The sequence below is a fragment of the Lissotriton vulgaris genome, chromosome 11, assembly GCF_964263255.1.
Source record: "Lissotriton vulgaris chromosome 11, aLisVul1.2, whole genome shotgun sequence".
NCBI classification, from domain to species: Eukaryota; Metazoa; Chordata; class Amphibia; order Caudata; family Salamandridae; genus Lissotriton; species Lissotriton vulgaris.
The window spans coordinates 131,864,792-131,882,406 of record NC_141699.1 but is presented as its reverse complement, the minus strand read 5'-3'; the positions used below and the strand labels follow the sequence as shown (position 1 = coordinate 131,882,406).

The window sequence follows — 17,615 nt, the reverse complement described above, 5'->3', positions numbered from 1 at the left end:
ATTCTCTCCTGGTAACCCTGTTTGGGCAGGAAAGCATTGACGGGTTGCGCTGCAGGTGCTCCAGAAACAGTATGAGGGTGGACTAGGGATACCCAGAGTTGATCTTTATTATTATGCGGTGCACCTTCAGCATGCTGTGCTGTGGTTAGATGAGGGTGGTCATTGGGAAAAGCGTTTACGTGCCGGACAAGTGAAGCTAGAGGATCTCCCTATGATTTTGATAGACGGTGCTGTGGTGAGCGCGGAGCTGCCATATGTGGTTAGGTAAACGGCGTGCGTGTGGCAGAAAGTGGTGGAACGAATGGTGGGGCGGGCTCACTTCCATCCAGAACTGTCAATCTGGCAGTTGGTCCCTGTGAGCAGGATGGTGAAAAACATGTCTTTCTATTAATGGAGAGAGGGTGGCTGCATGGTATTGGCAGACATATATAAATGACACCTACCTTACATTTGAGCAGGCGTATGAAGGGTTGGGACAGGGGCAATATCTTCAATACCCTTGCCTGATGGAAATGGTTAAGGTGACATGGGCTGTGTATCCAGATGTGCACCAGACCACTGAGACCTTGGACATATTGCTAACATGTGAAATACACTTTACATTTTTCATGGCTTAGCAACAGATTCAGAAGCAGGGGGCGCAGATTGGTGTATTTCTTGTACGTACAAGGCCATGAGGGCGGACTCTGGATCTTTGGCTCTTAGGGTGTGGGATGCATGGAACAAGGATTTGCAGGTGCCGTTGCTGGAGAGGGACTTGGTGAGAGTACGCACGCTAACGCGTAAGTTGCCTTGCAATGCCGGGTTGAAGTTGCTGCACTATAACTTCTTGCAACGCTTGTATATGACCCTGGCGAGGCTCCATTGTATAGATGCCTCCCGTTCACATGAATGTCCTAGATGTCAGGGAGCCCACACATGTTTCATGCATCAGGCGTGTGAGTGTCCAGAAGTTTATCAGTATTGGCTTGATGTAGTAGCACGGGTCGGTGCAAGGGTAGCAATCGCGCTGGAAACTACGCCTGAGCAGTGCCTTCTAGGGCTGGTACCACAACGGAAAGAGGAAAATGGCCAACAAGCTACCACAGCTAGCACTGGTGTTGGCTAAACGGAGAATTGCCATTTGCTGGATGGGTGAGTGGGCCCCCTCATTTGTGAATTGGATGAGAGATTTGGGAGAGTGCTCCTTGGCAGAGGAACTGCATATGAAAGACTGCTGCAGTGACAAAAAGTTGGAAAAGGACATAGCAAGTTGGAGAGAGCTACGTAGAGAATTGTTGAACCCAACAGGGTTAGGCAGTGAACAGACCAGTGAGTCTGATGGTGACAATAGTATGTAAACGTTGGTGCTTGTGTCAACCCTATTTCTGTATGCTTCTGAATCTGTTGCTAAGCCATGAAAAATGTAAAGTGTATTTAACTGTGCTAGCTGCTTGGGACTCTAATGTGGGAAATGAGAATAAGTCGATGGATATTGTCTCAATATATTCTGTATATGATCGGTCCGTCTGATGTGAAAATGTACAAATAAAGTTTTTTTTTTTAAAGGAGAGAAGCCTTTTGACCTCTTACAAGCATTCTTGAGATGTTAACTATGATAGAGACAGCCTGGATTGTGGCAAATGTAAAAGCTGTAGAGCAAAGCCATTATTCACTCAAAAAAAGTCCCACCCATGTTTGTTCTCTATCTCCATTGGTGGCAAAGAGGGAAAGCTTCCCCCACTGACACTTAGTGGTCCTCATCAGATGGTGCAGAAGATGGTAACTAGTCCACCAATAAGCAACCAGGATTTTGTGGCCTTCACTGAGATTGGAGGAGGTGCATATTCTTCATTATGAAACATTTCATCTTTGTGTGACTTCTTTCCAAAGAAGAAGAGAATCCACCCGTGGTCTTAGGTTGGTAGGACTCCTTAGCCTTGAAAGAATGAAAGGTGTTTGATGGCTGCAAAAGACAAGGGGGTATGTTTAAAACTGCATTCATGATACTCAGGTGTTTGACTCTGACCCTAACCCTGACTTTCGAGTTGTGCTAGACATCATTGTTTGTTGTTTGATTGAAAAAGTTATTACAATCAAAGGGGCCTCTGGCTTAAATTCTGAGTACTGCTGCTTGGCCAAAAGGATATCTTGCTCCCGGAAGCTGAATCAATGAGGTCCCTGGACATCAGCAGTTTCAGCTCTTCATCTTCCTTGCTACTGTAGACCATGAACTGATACTGGTGGAAAGGAGGCTTAGCAGTCAAATTTGTAATAGAGGGGTAAACCATTGCTGACCTTTCTGGTGAAACCAGACCTGATTTGTTGAAATCCGGTTCAGAGAGGAACTGGCTTGGCTTGGCATTTTGGGCTAAATAGTTCCCACTGGGGCAGGATCAAGACTGATATGCTTATATCTGGGTCCAAAATGAGATGGCATGGTGTGCAAAATAACGATCGACTGGGATATGGCACGAGTAATTGCCAGTGGCTGAGACTAATTCAAGCATTTCATCCATCACTTTTTGTATACTTTAGTATAGCCTTAATGGCAGTGGCTGGAACACGCCCGAGACTAGAAAGAAAAATTCTGCTGTGTCTTAAGACACACCGCATCCTTGACAATTTGAAAGAATATTTCTCACCCCTCCTTGAAGCTGCCATTACTATCAGTCTCTAAGCTGAAGGATTATGGAACACAAATTCCGAACTGTCCTTTGGGGCCCGGTGCTTGTGTGCAATGACTTTGAGACTGCAATCTGAAAGTAACATTACCTCCAAATCATTTCAGCCTGCTTGAGAAACTGAGTTTCTATGGCCAGAACTGGTCTTAGTAGAAGTGCTGCTTCTGAAACCAAAACATAGATGCACTCATGTTCTGGCAGGCGAGGAGTAGACAGCACCTCCCAATGCCTTGGCTATGATGGCAAGATAGCATCTGTGCAGGTCTTCATGTTCACCAACAAGGACATCCTGATTGATGACCTGTTCAGTGACTCTGTGGAGTGTGCTCTCTAATAAAAGAGGGATTTGGCAGGCAAATCAACTGAGGAATCAACCTCAGATACAGAAATACAGAGGACACCTTGAGTGGGAACTTTTGGAGAATGAGTAGTTTGATACAGGATCCTGGTCCTTTTCCAGGAGCTGTGGCTCGACCATGCTGGGTGGTCCAATGGGAATGCAGCATTCAAGGCACAGGTGTGAAAAGAATTACTATTCACCAAGTTCAAGATGCAGAAGTTATGCAGGGCAGCTGATGGAAATGGTTATGGCATAGCGAGGGTAGGTTAAAGCAGAAATGGGGTGGCAAGAGCAACTTGATTTCAAAGGAGGAGAAAAAAGAAAAAGCAAGAAATGGCCCTAAAAACAGACCAAAGAGTACCGGCAGAGCACCGGTCATGGTTTGCTGATTGCAAGGGAAGCAGGTACCGTTCCACACTGAAGAGGGTTTCATAACTGGAATAACTATTTTCCTAATGCTATCTAGGAAACCTTTTACAAGTGGAAATGTGAAAAAGATACCTGATAATGATTCTTACTATAACTAGTAATGGCAGCCAGATGTACCTCATCTGTAAGCCAGATTTAGCCAGGTACAAAGGAAAGATAGCACTAAGTCTTCCTGGCAAGTTTTCATTTCCAAAATCTTCCACAGACACTTGTTGCAGAACTTCTTCCACTTAAAGGGGAATGAAGATCTTGGGAAGGACATGTGACTTCTTTCATGATGGTCTCATCAAGAGGACTCAGATTGCTTTATTGTGGATCTTCAGAAGCCTTTCAGTTCAATTCAATGATAAATTACTAAGGTGGAGAACATGGCCTACAGACAAGCCTCCTGTGCAGACAATTCATCTTCAATTTAATTAGTCTTTATTCGATATTTTTCCAATCATAAAAGACACATATAAACACATTCATATAAAACAAGTGTGCTACACTTTATAAAATACAATTATATTATTATTAAAAATTAATTATGTTAAAAGAATAATAATAAATAACATTTGAATTCATTAGAAAACGCAAATATATCAAAAAGGAACCACATAAAAGCAATGTACCCACAATACCCATCAGAGGGTAAACATCAGTCATAATAATGTCCACTTCATTAATGCAAAATAGAGCCTACATTAGCAACCAAACTACTCCTTCTGAGGGCCCATGTCTAACTCAAGAATTTAGCAATAGCTATAACTACAGGTTCCCTTGTATCTGTTTTTAAAATTCGCAATGCTGTTTGGGATGATCTTGCGCCAATGTTTACACAGATCGGCTTTAGCCATTTGTTGCAGGGACCCTTATATGCAGGGCACACAAATAATACACGGAGTATAGACTCTTCCTGAGATGTGTACACAGTGCATTTTGTATCTCCATCTCCCCATTTTGCCGTAAAGGTTTTTAGGGGGAGGGTGCCCACTCTAAATTGGTGATACAGTTTCCTGTCACCAGGTCTCATAATGACATCCCAATAGGCCTCCAACCTATATTCATACTTATGATCTAAAAAGAGGCCTGTCAGGGAAGCGCCGTCCACCAGTGACATGGACTTATGACAGACCATGTCCCTATATAGAGATTTAAATTCATTGTTTGATGGGAACTGGTTCCCTTCTGGGTCCTCCCACAAGGGCCTAAACCCCATGTCAAATAGTGTGCCCTTGATTTTTTTCAGCCAGTTGATTTTTGAAGACATATACGCTTCTCTGATATGCTTAACTGCATTGGCATAGGGTACTAACTCAGGGGTTGTCCATAGAAGTCTCCAATACGCTAGGGGTCTAAAGCCCGCTGCCTCCTCAATGGAAATGCATCCCAAATCTAAAAATAGAGGTGTGAGGGGGGACGATTGGGGAAGGCCAGTCAATGATCTCAAAAACTTATTTTGGGGTGGAACTAAGGGGGCTAGATTTTTGAAGCCCCACAGTTCTTCCCCATAAATTATGGAGACCCTAATTTTCACATTATATATGGCTAATGCTGGACCTACCGTTTGGTGTAAGACAGCCGGTACTCTTTTAAAAAGGCCCCTGCTTATTGATTGTGCCTAAGGGCTAGTAAATCTATCTAAGGCTTCGAATTAATCCTCTTATCCATCGTTACACCCAGGTATGTGAAGGTGTCAGTTTGCTCCAAAGGTGCGGTATTCATTTCTACTCTGCCTTTCACTATTACTAAGGTGTAGAATATGGCCTACAGACAAGCCTCCTGTGCAGACAATTCATCTTTACTTTGCTGTGCTTGAACTTTGACATCAACTTCAGCAGAAGAGTGGAATTGAAGAAAATGTTTTCTAAAAAGCATTACTCAGAAATAGAGGTTCTGGGAATCTGGAGGAATAGTCAATGCTGTTAATTTCCTTCTGTGTGAAACAAGTTATTGCCTGGCTGGCTGCTCCCACACCAATCAGATTTTTGCTTAATGAGGAACTCTGGAAACCCACCTGGCCTCTGACTCACAGCATGCTGAAACCCGTCTTTAGTGCTTTGCACAAGTTGTAGATGATGAGTATATAGATGAAGATGAATGGAACTTGGCACATGTTAGTGCTACTTTACATGTTAGTGTTACTTTAATCTTTTGAAGCTAGTCCATTTTCACTCTCTTTGTTTTTTACATTGAGAGTACTGTAGCAAGGTTGGTACACATATCCTTGATAAATCTAGTCAAGGTACTGGAACAGCGTGTTATTTATGTCCGGCATTAAAAAAAACGATTTTTTAATGCAGAGTAGGAGTGCGTAAGGTTATTGCCATCTACTTTGTGTATGGTAAAGTGCTCTCTTAGAGAGGTGATGGATGGTACTTTTATATAACTGGGTATTTATGTGAGGAAGCCAAATTTCCATCCAGCATGTGCCCATTACTAGGGAAAAAAACAACCCAGCAATGACAGTTGGAGTCTCGAAGCCCAGGTTCTGAATCCTTAGGACACAGGTGCAATCATTACACTCTAAAAACAGATGATTTTGCAAAACCCTGAGTCAGAGGTAACAGAAATACTACTGATAAAAATAAGCACATATAATATTATAGTGCATACAGAACAAAAGGACAATTGTAACAAACAAACAACCCATCAGATGCTTCAGATTGTTGTCTTTGCTTTGAGTTGTTTTGCATTGTACTGGTGTGAGGAGAAAGACTCAATGGTCAGTTCAAGGCTAGACCCAAAGCCGCACCCATAAAGAGCAGCTTCCTATGGGACACAGCACTGTAGCCCCAGTCTACATAAAGTCTCCACTAACTGTGCATCTATAGTGTTATAAATATAAAATATGGCAACTCACTCTTGGAGATCCTTGTGGCTCTGGAAACGTCTAACCCCTAGAGTTTTCTTTTGTACACATCACGCCTATGCAGTTTTTGTTCATTGCACAATGCCTATCTTCTCACTCTTTCTCAAGGGTTGGAAGCCTGTCTCTAGCCAGAATAAGATGAACATGCACCTGTGCGCTGATGATCTATTAAGCTTCAAGGTTATACAGGCACGTGATTGCTATGCATACTAAACAACTTGGATAGTCCAGGCCTCGCAACGTCTACTCATTTATTCACTATGGCAAGTCAGATTTTATAAGGTAGAGCTAAGTTTAGGTCCTACTAGCCGTTCTGGCGAGAGAGGTGGAGCTGGCAAATAACAGTTGTTCTGTTACTTCAGAAGCTGAATGAGCAATACATATGTCTTTATCCCTTGTTTGTATCTTGTCACTTTAGCAGTAAAAGACAGAGGTCAAATGTCAGCTTATGTCTTCTTTTAAATTTCTTGTTATTTTGTCCTGGAGATTGGTGTTTACTTTTCTTTTTTCTGACTGCAAAATTAGAGGATTTTGTTAAGTGAAGTGCCTGTCAATCTGAAAGGCTGTATGATGTCAGTTTGTTTTCTAAAACAAAACATTTAAATAGCTTGTAAAAGAACGGAAGAAATATTTTCAAATATATCCGCAATTAGGAAACCACATTTTTGAAAATTCAGAAGGGTGATGGAAACAAAGATTTTTAAAGGATCAAAACAAATCAGAACACTTTAAATGGCAATGTGCAAATGCTAAATATTTGCAAAAACCCAATTTCCAAACAATATGATTTGGCTAGAATATAGTTTTTTCAGTAAAACTGCATGTAGGTGGGGAAAGTATGTAGCCATTTCAATACAAAAAGTCCTGACTGCAAATGGCAGTGTGCTACCATATCATGCTTTAGCAATAAATTTATTAAAAGTGAGTTTTTAAACATTCCTGCCCCTGCCTTGATTACAATGATGTTACTGGTGAACTAAGAGGCAGGTCATAGTATGTGCACCCTATATGTGGGCTTGATTCATATTATACATGGAGCAAATGTGTAGTCTATTAAATCAAACAAAATAGTCTTTTGCACATCAGACATGCTAAACTCACATATGTGACAGTACCCTCATGAGATAGTGAAGAGAAAAGCAGCTAGATAAAATATTTGTCCAGGATCCAACAATTTGAAACCAATTTATGGGCTGAGGGCATTACAGTTAGGTTAAGTAGATTATTCAGGTCACTAGACCTGTATGACTTGTATCGTATTTTATGATTTTTGAGGCCTGGATACTTTCTCAGCTTCTGCTGCTCCCCTGATATAGTTTATCTAAGTTACGTAAGGTCATGGCACCAAGGAGTTACACGAGTATCTCAAACTTGTTACACTTTCTCAATAAAACAGTTAATCATTCAGTATTCCCAGCTCACGATGAGTTACACTAGTTGTATTCTGGGATACTAACTAATTCTGTGCTACTACTTCTTGGTGCTATCCTTGTGTCTAAGCTAACTGTTCACAAATACTATTCCACAACACCTGTTTTTAAAATCAATAGAAGCTATGTTTAATGCAGCAGTGACCTGATACATCAGGAATATTTGGAAACGATACAACATGAATATTTGGGCACTTGCTTTTGTTGATTTACCAGAAAAACCTAGGGGGCTTGGGACCCTCAAATGATGTGCAGTACCATATAGTTGCATCGGCCTACTAAGCTTGCCAACTAAATAGCTCACCTAGGTTGCCACAGAAAAAGCACAAACACTAGAGACTGTTATACAACCACTTACAATGGTGGAGGCATTGATATGTGATACTTTTATGAATTCTAATTATCTTACGCCGACTGAACTGCTGGATATTGCTGGCAAAGGAGCATCAAACTGCCACATGAAACCTCTGAATATGCATGTGAAATCGCTTTATGGTGTTTTAGAAAGTTAGAAGAGTTGACTAGAGCAGCCGACATATGGGGCCAGATGGCAGCCAGGATCACCCTAGTGAGCGACCTATACAAAAATAAAGTTCACATTGGGAATACACCAGGAATATGAGGACATTAAGGGTAAGTTCCTGTTTTTTGATCGATCATACAGGCTGCACTCAAATTCTGGGTGAGCCAGGCAAATGGCCTAACGATCAACAACGTGCAACATACGATTATGATGCATGGAGACAGTAGGAAAATGGTAGTATCATTGTAAAAAGCACATGGGACACAGTCACATGCAGACCTAATGAGATTTCAGACTTGAACAAACAACCCACAGACACAGCATTGTATTGAATAAATCATTAAAATACAGTCATAGATTTTCCAGAAACTCAAGATTCAAACTCATAAAATTTAAATATTTACACGAAAGGTATTTAAAGCCCAGCGTACTAGCAGGTGCACCAAGGTACGAGTCATAAGTGCTCCAGTTGTAATGAGGAAGTAAAAGGTTTCTTCGACATGATATGGGACTGTGCACTGATAAGAACATACTGGTACACTGTGATTGCCACATTAGCAGACACTGCTGGAAAACAATACTGATCTTCCCTGAAACCTGCTTGTGCCCCAGCTGACAAGAACAAAGAATAACATACTAACAAGCAGATTTAAAGGCCTAGCTTTTGTGCTGGTAACATAAGTAGGGCACCATCAAGCAGAACTACTGTTAAATGTTGGGGATATCTTAGTGTGAGAGTTTCTGATTGGAAACAAAGGAGAAATGCCGGATGGTCCAGTAGTGAATCAAATCCCCAATGGGGGTGAAGTAGGATTTCACTGACTGGATGACAGAACGTCTGCCTTAATTTTTGCCCAGTTCAAACATATCAACTGATAAAGTCAGATTGTGGTATTGTGGCGGTGGACTCACAAGAAATTACTGGTAGCCACCATATTCCCTTCCATGGGGATTAGGCAGTCTCACTCCAATCAGTACGCATGTGTGGAAGACTGGGAGGAAACGTGGTGGTCTTGCTCACCCCAGAGAGGGAGAGCACAGAAGCCATCAACTGTGTACCCCAAGGTGAGGCTATCCTAAATGATCTCCTTTTGCTGGGAACATCCTTATATCCCAATAGTAACTAATACTAGACATTACAGTGGTCCCTCACACTGGGGAATCTGTGGGATTCCTTGTGCATGGATGGTCACCATATCCCAGGGGTGAAAGTTGTCCTGAAAAGCTTTTAGCCAGCTCTAGGTTTGCCTTTTTCTATTATCCGAAACTAAAAATAACCTTTCTCACTAGAAACAACATTTGTACTAAATCCAGCTTTTCAAAGATTACTGCCCATTCCATAAAAAGTGAATGTTGGGTTAAGTTTTTTAGGTATATCCAATTGTTTAATAATAAATTAACTGCACAGAAATATTTTAATTTACTTCTTACCTGTAGAGTCAGAATTCTTTAGAGTCAACTCGTATGTTAAATCTGAAAAATAAATTGATGAATTAAACATTTAATATTATTTATATGCCACAGTGAGACTCAACTTCAACAGAACTATGAAAACTATTTTTATAGACCTATTTGTGCATTCCTGAAGTGCAATATGAATTCTCAGGGACTAACGTGTCATGCTTTTGCAACTTGGTAAAGAAATTCTGGACATATTAGCCACCTGTGTCCGGTCTCAAAGATGAGGTCAAATGAATGAATGAATGAATGAATGAAATGATCTTTATTCGGATTGTGATAAATCCATAAAAGTACATACAGAATGAAATATTTAAAATACATAAAAACATATATAAAAGTTAAAAAATATAGCCCAATTTGGCATGAGCAGCATATGTGGCGTAAAGTGCATGATACAAGATATAAGACATTAAACAATTAAGAAATGCATTCATAAATTTCAGTTTAGCTAATACCAATAATCATTGATTCCATACATATAATTAAACCTCTATACAATTTGTATTTGGAATTTAAAGTGCGTTATGCATCCATAGGCCATTATGCATGTTCCATACTTGCCCTCGATTTCACACAGGCTTTTATGAAGCAGCTTACAGTGAATATAACATCATCAGTTGGTAACATTTGCAAAAATTTCAATGCCAATTTAAAGTCTCTTAGGTTGTATTTTCTAAAGATTGGCATTAGATAATGATGGATATAAAATTTATAATGGCCACAGAAAATAAAGTAATGCAGTAAACTTTGTTTCCCACCGACAGAGCACGGACAGTCAAGTTCTTCTAGATTCTTATTATAGCCGAGTGGGAAACTCAGTAAATTTACAATACTTCCATCCCGGAACCTAAATAAAAGGCTCCGGTTCCATCTTCCTATTGGTATTGACAAATATCTACAGGGCTTGTATGGTTTATTTAAAATATTATTACCTGTCTCAGTTAGTGGAAGATATTTAATAATAGCTGGTTTCATTGTTTCAGTTCTCATACGTTCCTCTTTATATATTTCAAACAGTGCCCGTTTTACATTATTCTTGTGGGCGGGGACAATAGTATTTGGGGAGCTAAACAAAGAGCCAGGTCCCACGCTAATCAGGCTAGTCTTGACCGCATTTAGCCAAGGTATGAGATGAGATCGTTCATGTGATAGACAATCTGAAATTATGCTGCGGGTCAAGGAAGCCGCTGGATTTGTCCATATTTTTATCCAAAAAAGCGTAGGCCTTGACCTAATAAAATCAGCTATATAAGGCAACATAAGTTCTTGGTGACAAATGAATGTTGGCGCACAGTTCCTGCAAAATCTATTTTCCTCCAACTGCAAAGGCATGCTGTTACAATAACCCCACACTTCAGATCCATATGTCCCAGTTGGCTGACATTGGGTACGATAAATATTTAACAGGGGGGTAATCACATCAGCAGTTCTCGGTTGACGAAGAGATAAAATTGAATTAATTGATTTACCAATCTTATTTCTTGCGTGGGCAGTGTGATGCTGCCATGAACCTAAATAGGGGAAAGTGCTAGTGCATTTTAATTCATTTTCACCACTTTTAATTGGGAGGATGTTGTATCTTTTCGGTCCACAGTTCATGATAAATGATTTTTTAAAATGGGTATTTAAACCTAAATCAGACATAAAAACAACAAACCCTGTGATTAGTGAGCGCAAAGCATTTGGGGTACGCCCCATTAATACTGCGTCATCCGCATAGAGTAAGGTAGTAATGGGGGAACCATTTATAATTGGAACATCCTTGGAGTTCTTTATCAGGGCAGGGCTCAGTCCATTAATATATAAAATAAAAAGCAAAGGGGCGAGTACACAGCCCTGTCGGACTCCTCTTCTAATGGAAATATCATCAGATAATTCACCATCATTGTTAATGCGTACTCTTGCCTTAAGGTCCCTATGTAGATATGAAAGTAAATATACTAATGAATCATCTAAACCATAAGCGAGCAATCGTGACCATAACCTAGAGCGATTGACAAAATCAAAAGCGGAACTCAAATCCATAAAACCTAAATAAAGAGGGGACTTTTTAACGATAATATATTTGGCCATGATTAGGTTCAAGTTGAGACACTGCTCAACCGTGCCCACATGGCTTCTAAACCCCAATTGGCTGCAATGTAACACATTATTATCCTCGGCCCATTCCCTTATCCTCTTGAATAGTACCCTACCAAGGACTTTTAATGTATTGTCGATCCGTGAGATCGGATGGTAGCAGGCCGGATCGGCCCTGTCACCTTTCTTGAATATTGGTACGATGACACTGTTCGACCAGGATTCGGGAATGGAGCTGTCGGTCAGATTGTTAAATAGGTTGCATAATAGAGGGGCCCAAAAGTTAATTTCCGATTTAATCTGGTCGATAGATAGACCATCAGGGCCAGGGGCTTTATTGCTAGCACTGTCCAAAATTGCATCCTCAACCTCAGATATTGAAAAGTTCAGTTGTTCTGCATTATTTAATAGGGATGCAGAATCTATAGTAGGGGCTGCTATGTTATAGATTTTGGAGAAGTGCTCCACCCAGACCTCTCCATTTATGTTACAGTTAATTGGTTGGATGTTTGAACCAAAAGACCTGAGTGATTTGACTTCTCTCCAAAACCCAGCGGTGTCTTTTAGCGAAGCAGTCCGCGTGAGTGACTCCCAGTGGTTGACCACTAAAGCCTCCGATCTTATCCGTAGGGCAGGTTTATATTTAGATCTTAATTCTCTCACTAGGTTAAAATCCCTAGGATTTTGTTGTAGAGCTGCCCTCAGTTCCCTATTGGCCTTTGAGCACGCGGAGTCAAACCAGCGAGGGCTGTGATCTATATTGGGCCTAGATGGTTTAGAAGATTCCCTTCTAACTGCCCCACAAAGATTACTAAATGCAACAACCAGTTCTTTGCCAGTACTATCAAGTGACAAGCAGGTCTCTATTAACAGAGGATGCTTTTTAATTACCTTGGCTAGGATAACTTTATTATCCACCCCTTTCCATATTAATCTTAGTCTGTCGGTAGACAGTACCAGATTTTGTGGCCCATTCTCACATCTCAAGGCAGCCTTTATGGTCTGAGGATTGTCTAGATATATTCTGAGCGGGTAGTGGTCACTATATGCGCTGCTGATAACCTCAGCTTTTCGAATTATATCACACAGGGACGGACAAAGAAATATATAATCTATCGTGGAGGCGCAGCCTTGACCTATATAGGTGGGTGTAAATATATTTTCAGCACTAGTTCCAGACAAAGAAATATATAATCTATCGTGGAGGCGCAGCCTTGACCTATATAGGTGGGTGTAAATATATTTTCAGCACTAGTTCCAGAAATTTCCATAGCATTTGCTAAATTACGAGATGCTAATAGATTCTTCAGCTCCTCACCATTACGACATGGGGCACTAGTGCGATACATATGAGCGTTAAAATCACCTCCTATACAAATACCGTCAAAGGACCCATACTTCAGCCCCTCCACGATATCCTCAATAAAGTTAAACAAAGACAAAAAGTTTCCATTGGGATGGTTAACAAAGTCATTATTGTAAAAATTAATTATACATAAAATCATCCTGTTAATGTATTTCACAGCCATAAAACATTTGCCTGGTGTTGGGATCTGTTTGGTTTGTACCCCGGGTTGTATCTTAGACCAAATAGATAGCCCCCCACTGGGGCGTCCCATGGATGAAGCTGAGGCCTTTAAGTTATAACAACAGAAGCCCTCCATTGTGGGGTTAGTTATGCACCAAGTCTCTTGAAGCAACAGTATGTCACAATTGTTATTAACCCAGTCCGACCATTCTTTAATTTTCAGTTTGGAGTTAAGACCCGCTATGTTCCAACTTACAAGAGAAAGTACAGAATCCAAGGGGTTATTATTCATAGATTGGCCTCTACCTGAAATCCCTGTCAAGGAATGTGAGGCTTCCTGATTTCCATTGATGAAAGTTGGTGATGGAACGACTGAGTTAGCTGGCTTAATCGGAGAGGGTCAATCTAACATATCCAAACCTGACAAAGGTGCAAACCTGTTGTATGTATTAAAAGGGAAAGCAACTGGCTGAAATTGCATAGCAGATGGCTGAAAATACCTGGGTGGAGGGTGAAAGTGCATTAAAGGCGGTCGAAAATGCATAGGGGGTTGTCTGTAAAAATAGCTTAAAGGTAGCATAGTTGCAACCGTTGAAATGGCTGAACAGTTACCACTTATGTTAAGCAGATGTCTTACGGTCCCTGGGTTTTTAAAGTTAAGAACTATACAATCCCCGTCCTTATCTTTAGGTAGTGGTCCAATCCAAGACACCCTGCGAACCGATATGATTTCTCTTGATATATCATATCCAACACCCTTGTATTTAGTTAGCCAGTCTATGCACTTGTTTCGTAGTTGTACCCAGGTTTCCCCCTGATCCTCCCTCAGCACTGGTACTCCTGCCAAAACCAGAACGAACGGACAGGCATCCGGTGGCAAGTGTAGTGGTAAAACAGGCCCTTCGTGTTTGCGAGGCCTGTTGGACCCTGCTTGGGTGGTACCTTTGTTGTTATCTACAGTTGATGTTATTGCTGTAGTGGGTTGGATAAGGCCGTCATCCTTACTGATGGCGTTTTTGTTGATAGTAACCAACGGGGTAGTTTTCCTAGGTGCAGGGGTTGGGATAGTTTTAGCAGCTATACTGGGTTTTGCACACTTGACCCCTGTGTTAACAGTTCGGGGTTGGGTTGTAGGTTGTATGATGGGCGGTGATGATGTTCCCAAGTTATTCGTGCCCTCATCCAATGTAATACGGGCGTCCTGTGTTTTTAGTGATAGGGTGTTGCTTAGGGATTCAAGTTCTTTTAGGAGACGGTCGGCTCTAATTTGATCCAAAATAATAGACCCCTTCCTTTTGGCTTCATCGTTTTTAACCAGGTTATCTAATCTGTCCAATCTTTTAAAAACATTATTAAACTGGCTGATCATAAGTTTTTCCAATCGGTTAAAAACAGTGTCCACTATAGTTTCTATAAGGTTCCCATTTTGTTTGGAGAGATTATAATTATCTCCCATTAATGTTGTTTGGGTCCATATAGTATTAAAATTCCCACTGGGGTGAATGGTGGGCGAGGGAGAAATGCTATCTATATACGCTGAGTCTTTTTCCTCCAAAGGAACAGTTACTGCCCCCAAGGATTTTTGTTTGTTCCACAAGCTTTGGGGGGTAGGCTGACTTTTATTCGTTAAAGGTTGTTTCCTTTTATTAGCGCTTTGCTTAGTAGTACCTCTTTTTCTTTTTTCCCCTCCCGGTTTGTTACTACTGGAATCCGTAATATCCAGAGTAATAACATCATCCTGGGAAACAGTTGTGCTAATAAGGATAGTTTCTGTTTGCGGAGGCACTGGAGGTGCTGATGACAGTACCGGCTGTAAACTAGCAACAGCGGTTGTAAAAGGGATAGAATCTGCAGCTATATAGGTAACAGTGTTTTCGTCTTCCAAAACAATGGGCACATCTACAGACGGAAGTAATGGCTTAACCACAGTAACCTCAGGGATAATATGGATATTTCCATGTGCACAATTAGTAACACTCGATATGTTGTTGGTGACAAATGAGCCCATGGAGAACCTCCTCTCGGTCTCTACAATTTCATTAAAAGCAGTTTCAATCAATGTTTCAAAAGATGTGATGAGAGAGACGGAGGCAGAGGTATCAGCACCCTGAGAAGATATATCAATATGGGTGTTTGTAGCAGTGAAGTCACCCATATTTGTGCCTGAGTGTAATACGTACGTTTAAACAAATCTTAGGGGGGTGGCCCGCCCGACCACAGTCGTCCACGGATGGCCACAGACGGCCCGCCCTTTTCCCGGGCTTCTCCCGCGCGCGACTCGCGGGTGCGAGAGGCGTTCCCTGCTGATGAAGCGCCTCCTGGCGCGTGTCCGTCGTCACTTCCGCCACGTCCACCCCCGGGGCAGCTGGGTGATGTAGTTCCCCAGCTGCTGCTGCACAGGGTGGATGGCGGTGGATGGCGGTGGATGGCGATGTGAGCGCTGGCCGTTTCCCTCACGGCGCGGTTGTGGAGCAGAGCGAAGCAGGGGTAAGTTTACAAATCACGTTGGCCGTTCCCCTCACGGCAGGTTAGGCAGTGTTGAGATGTCCCCAGAGCGCTTCGGCGCTCCCTGCTGATGAAGCGCCTCCTGGCGCGTGTCCGTCGTCACTTCTGCCGCGTCCACCCCCGGGGCAGCTGGGTGATGTAGTTCCCCAGCTGCTGCTGCACCGGGTGGATGGCGGTGGATGGCGATGTGAGCGCTGGCCGTTTCCCTCACGGCGCGGTTGTGGAGCAGAGCGAAGCAGGGGTAAGTTTACAAATCACGTTGGCCGTTCCCCTCACGGCAGGTTAGGCAGTGTTGAGATGTCCCCAGAGCGCTTCGGCGCTCCCTGCTGATGAAGCGCCTCCTGGCGCGTGTCCGTCGTCACTTCCGCCGCGTCCACCCCCGGGGCAGCTGGGTGATGTAGTTCCCCAGCTGCTGCTGCACCGGGTGGATGGCGGTGGATGGCGGTGGATGGCGATGTGAGCGCTGGCCGTTTCTCTCACGGCGCGGTTGTGGAGCAGAGCGAAGCAGGGGTAAGTTTACAAATCACGTTGACCGTTCCCCTCACGGCAGGTTAGGCAGTGTTGAGATGTCCCCAGAGCGCTTTGGCGCTCCCTGCTGATGAAGCGCCTCCTGGCGCGTGTCCGTCGTCACTTCCGCCGCGTCCACCCCCGGGGCAGCTGGGTGATGTAGTTCCCCAGCTGCTGCTGCACCGGGTGGATGGCGGTGGATAACGGTGGATGGCGATGTGAGCGCTGGCCGTTTCCCTCACGGCGCGGTTGTGGAGCAGAGCGAAGCAGGGGTAAGTTTACAAACCACGTTGGCCGTTCCCCTCACGGCAGGTTAGGCAGTGTTGAGATGTCCCCAGAGCGCTTCGGCGCTCCCTGCTGATGAAGCGCCTCCTGGCGCGTGTCCGTCGTCACTTCCGCCGCGTCCACCCCCGGGGCAGCTGGGTGATGTAGTTCCTCAGCTGCTGCTGCACCGGGTGGATGGCGGTGGATGGCGGTGGATGGCGATGTGAGCGCTGGCCGTTTCCCTCACGGCGCGGTTGTGGAGCAGAGCGAAGCAGGGGTAAGTTTACAAATCACGTTGGCCGTTCCCCTCACGGCAGGTTAGGCAGTGTTGAGATGTCAAATGTTTCAACTCTTAAAGTCCAAATAAAAAGCCTCTCGTAGCTTCCAGGGCAGAAAAAATCTAATTTAAGATTATTTGCCTTACCTTTAAGTGTTCTGTAAAAAACTTTCCAGTATAAGTCCAAGACAAGATGACTAAAACACAACCGTCCCATCCTTTCCACTCCAGAGATGAAAACATCCTAGTCATACCAAGATCTAGAGCATAGTCGATAAGAGATTACAGTGCTGGCACCTAGTGTCAGGAATAATCTTCCCTCAGAGATCTTCAATGTCCCATCCGTATACTGTTCAGATGAAAACTGAAAACACAAATTGTAAATTGATACTTGTATAGCGCACTACTTACCCGCAAGGGTCTCAAGGCGCTTGTACGAATACCGCTGTGGAACCCGTCCTGGCATTCCCTGTGAGGCGTCCACTCCTGGGCATCCCCAGGGTGAAGGCCAGGCATCCTTAGCGTTGTAGGGGCCGTTGTGGAGATTAAGCAAGCTATTGCCCAGAGTTGCAGAGTGGAACTCTATGATTGGAATAGGCACCCAGGCGAGAATTATCAGGTCCGTGGAATTTTTGAGCCCAAGACCCGCCGAGGCGGGGAATTGAACCCTGGTCCCAGGCTAGACCTCTGCATCAGGGTCTGCCGCACTAACCATTGAGCCACACTTCTCCACAAACACAACCCTGGTGCCAATT

At 43.1% G+C, this 17,615-nt stretch overlaps 1 protein-coding gene across 2 annotated transcripts in view; it reads right to left on the bottom strand.

The window, feature by feature from the left end:
- CCDC92 (coiled-coil domain containing 92) overlaps nt 1–17,615 on the bottom strand; it is a 343,506-nt gene that overhangs the window by 53,760 nt on the left and 272,131 nt on the right. For both annotated transcript variants that reach the window (XM_086942899.1, XM_086942900.1), the window contains exon 3: nt 9,671–9,712. In XM_086942899.1, coding sequence (XP_086799025.1) covers nt 9,671–9,712 — 42 coding nt within the window. The remainder of the gene's footprint in view (nt 1–9,670; nt 9,713–17,615) is intronic.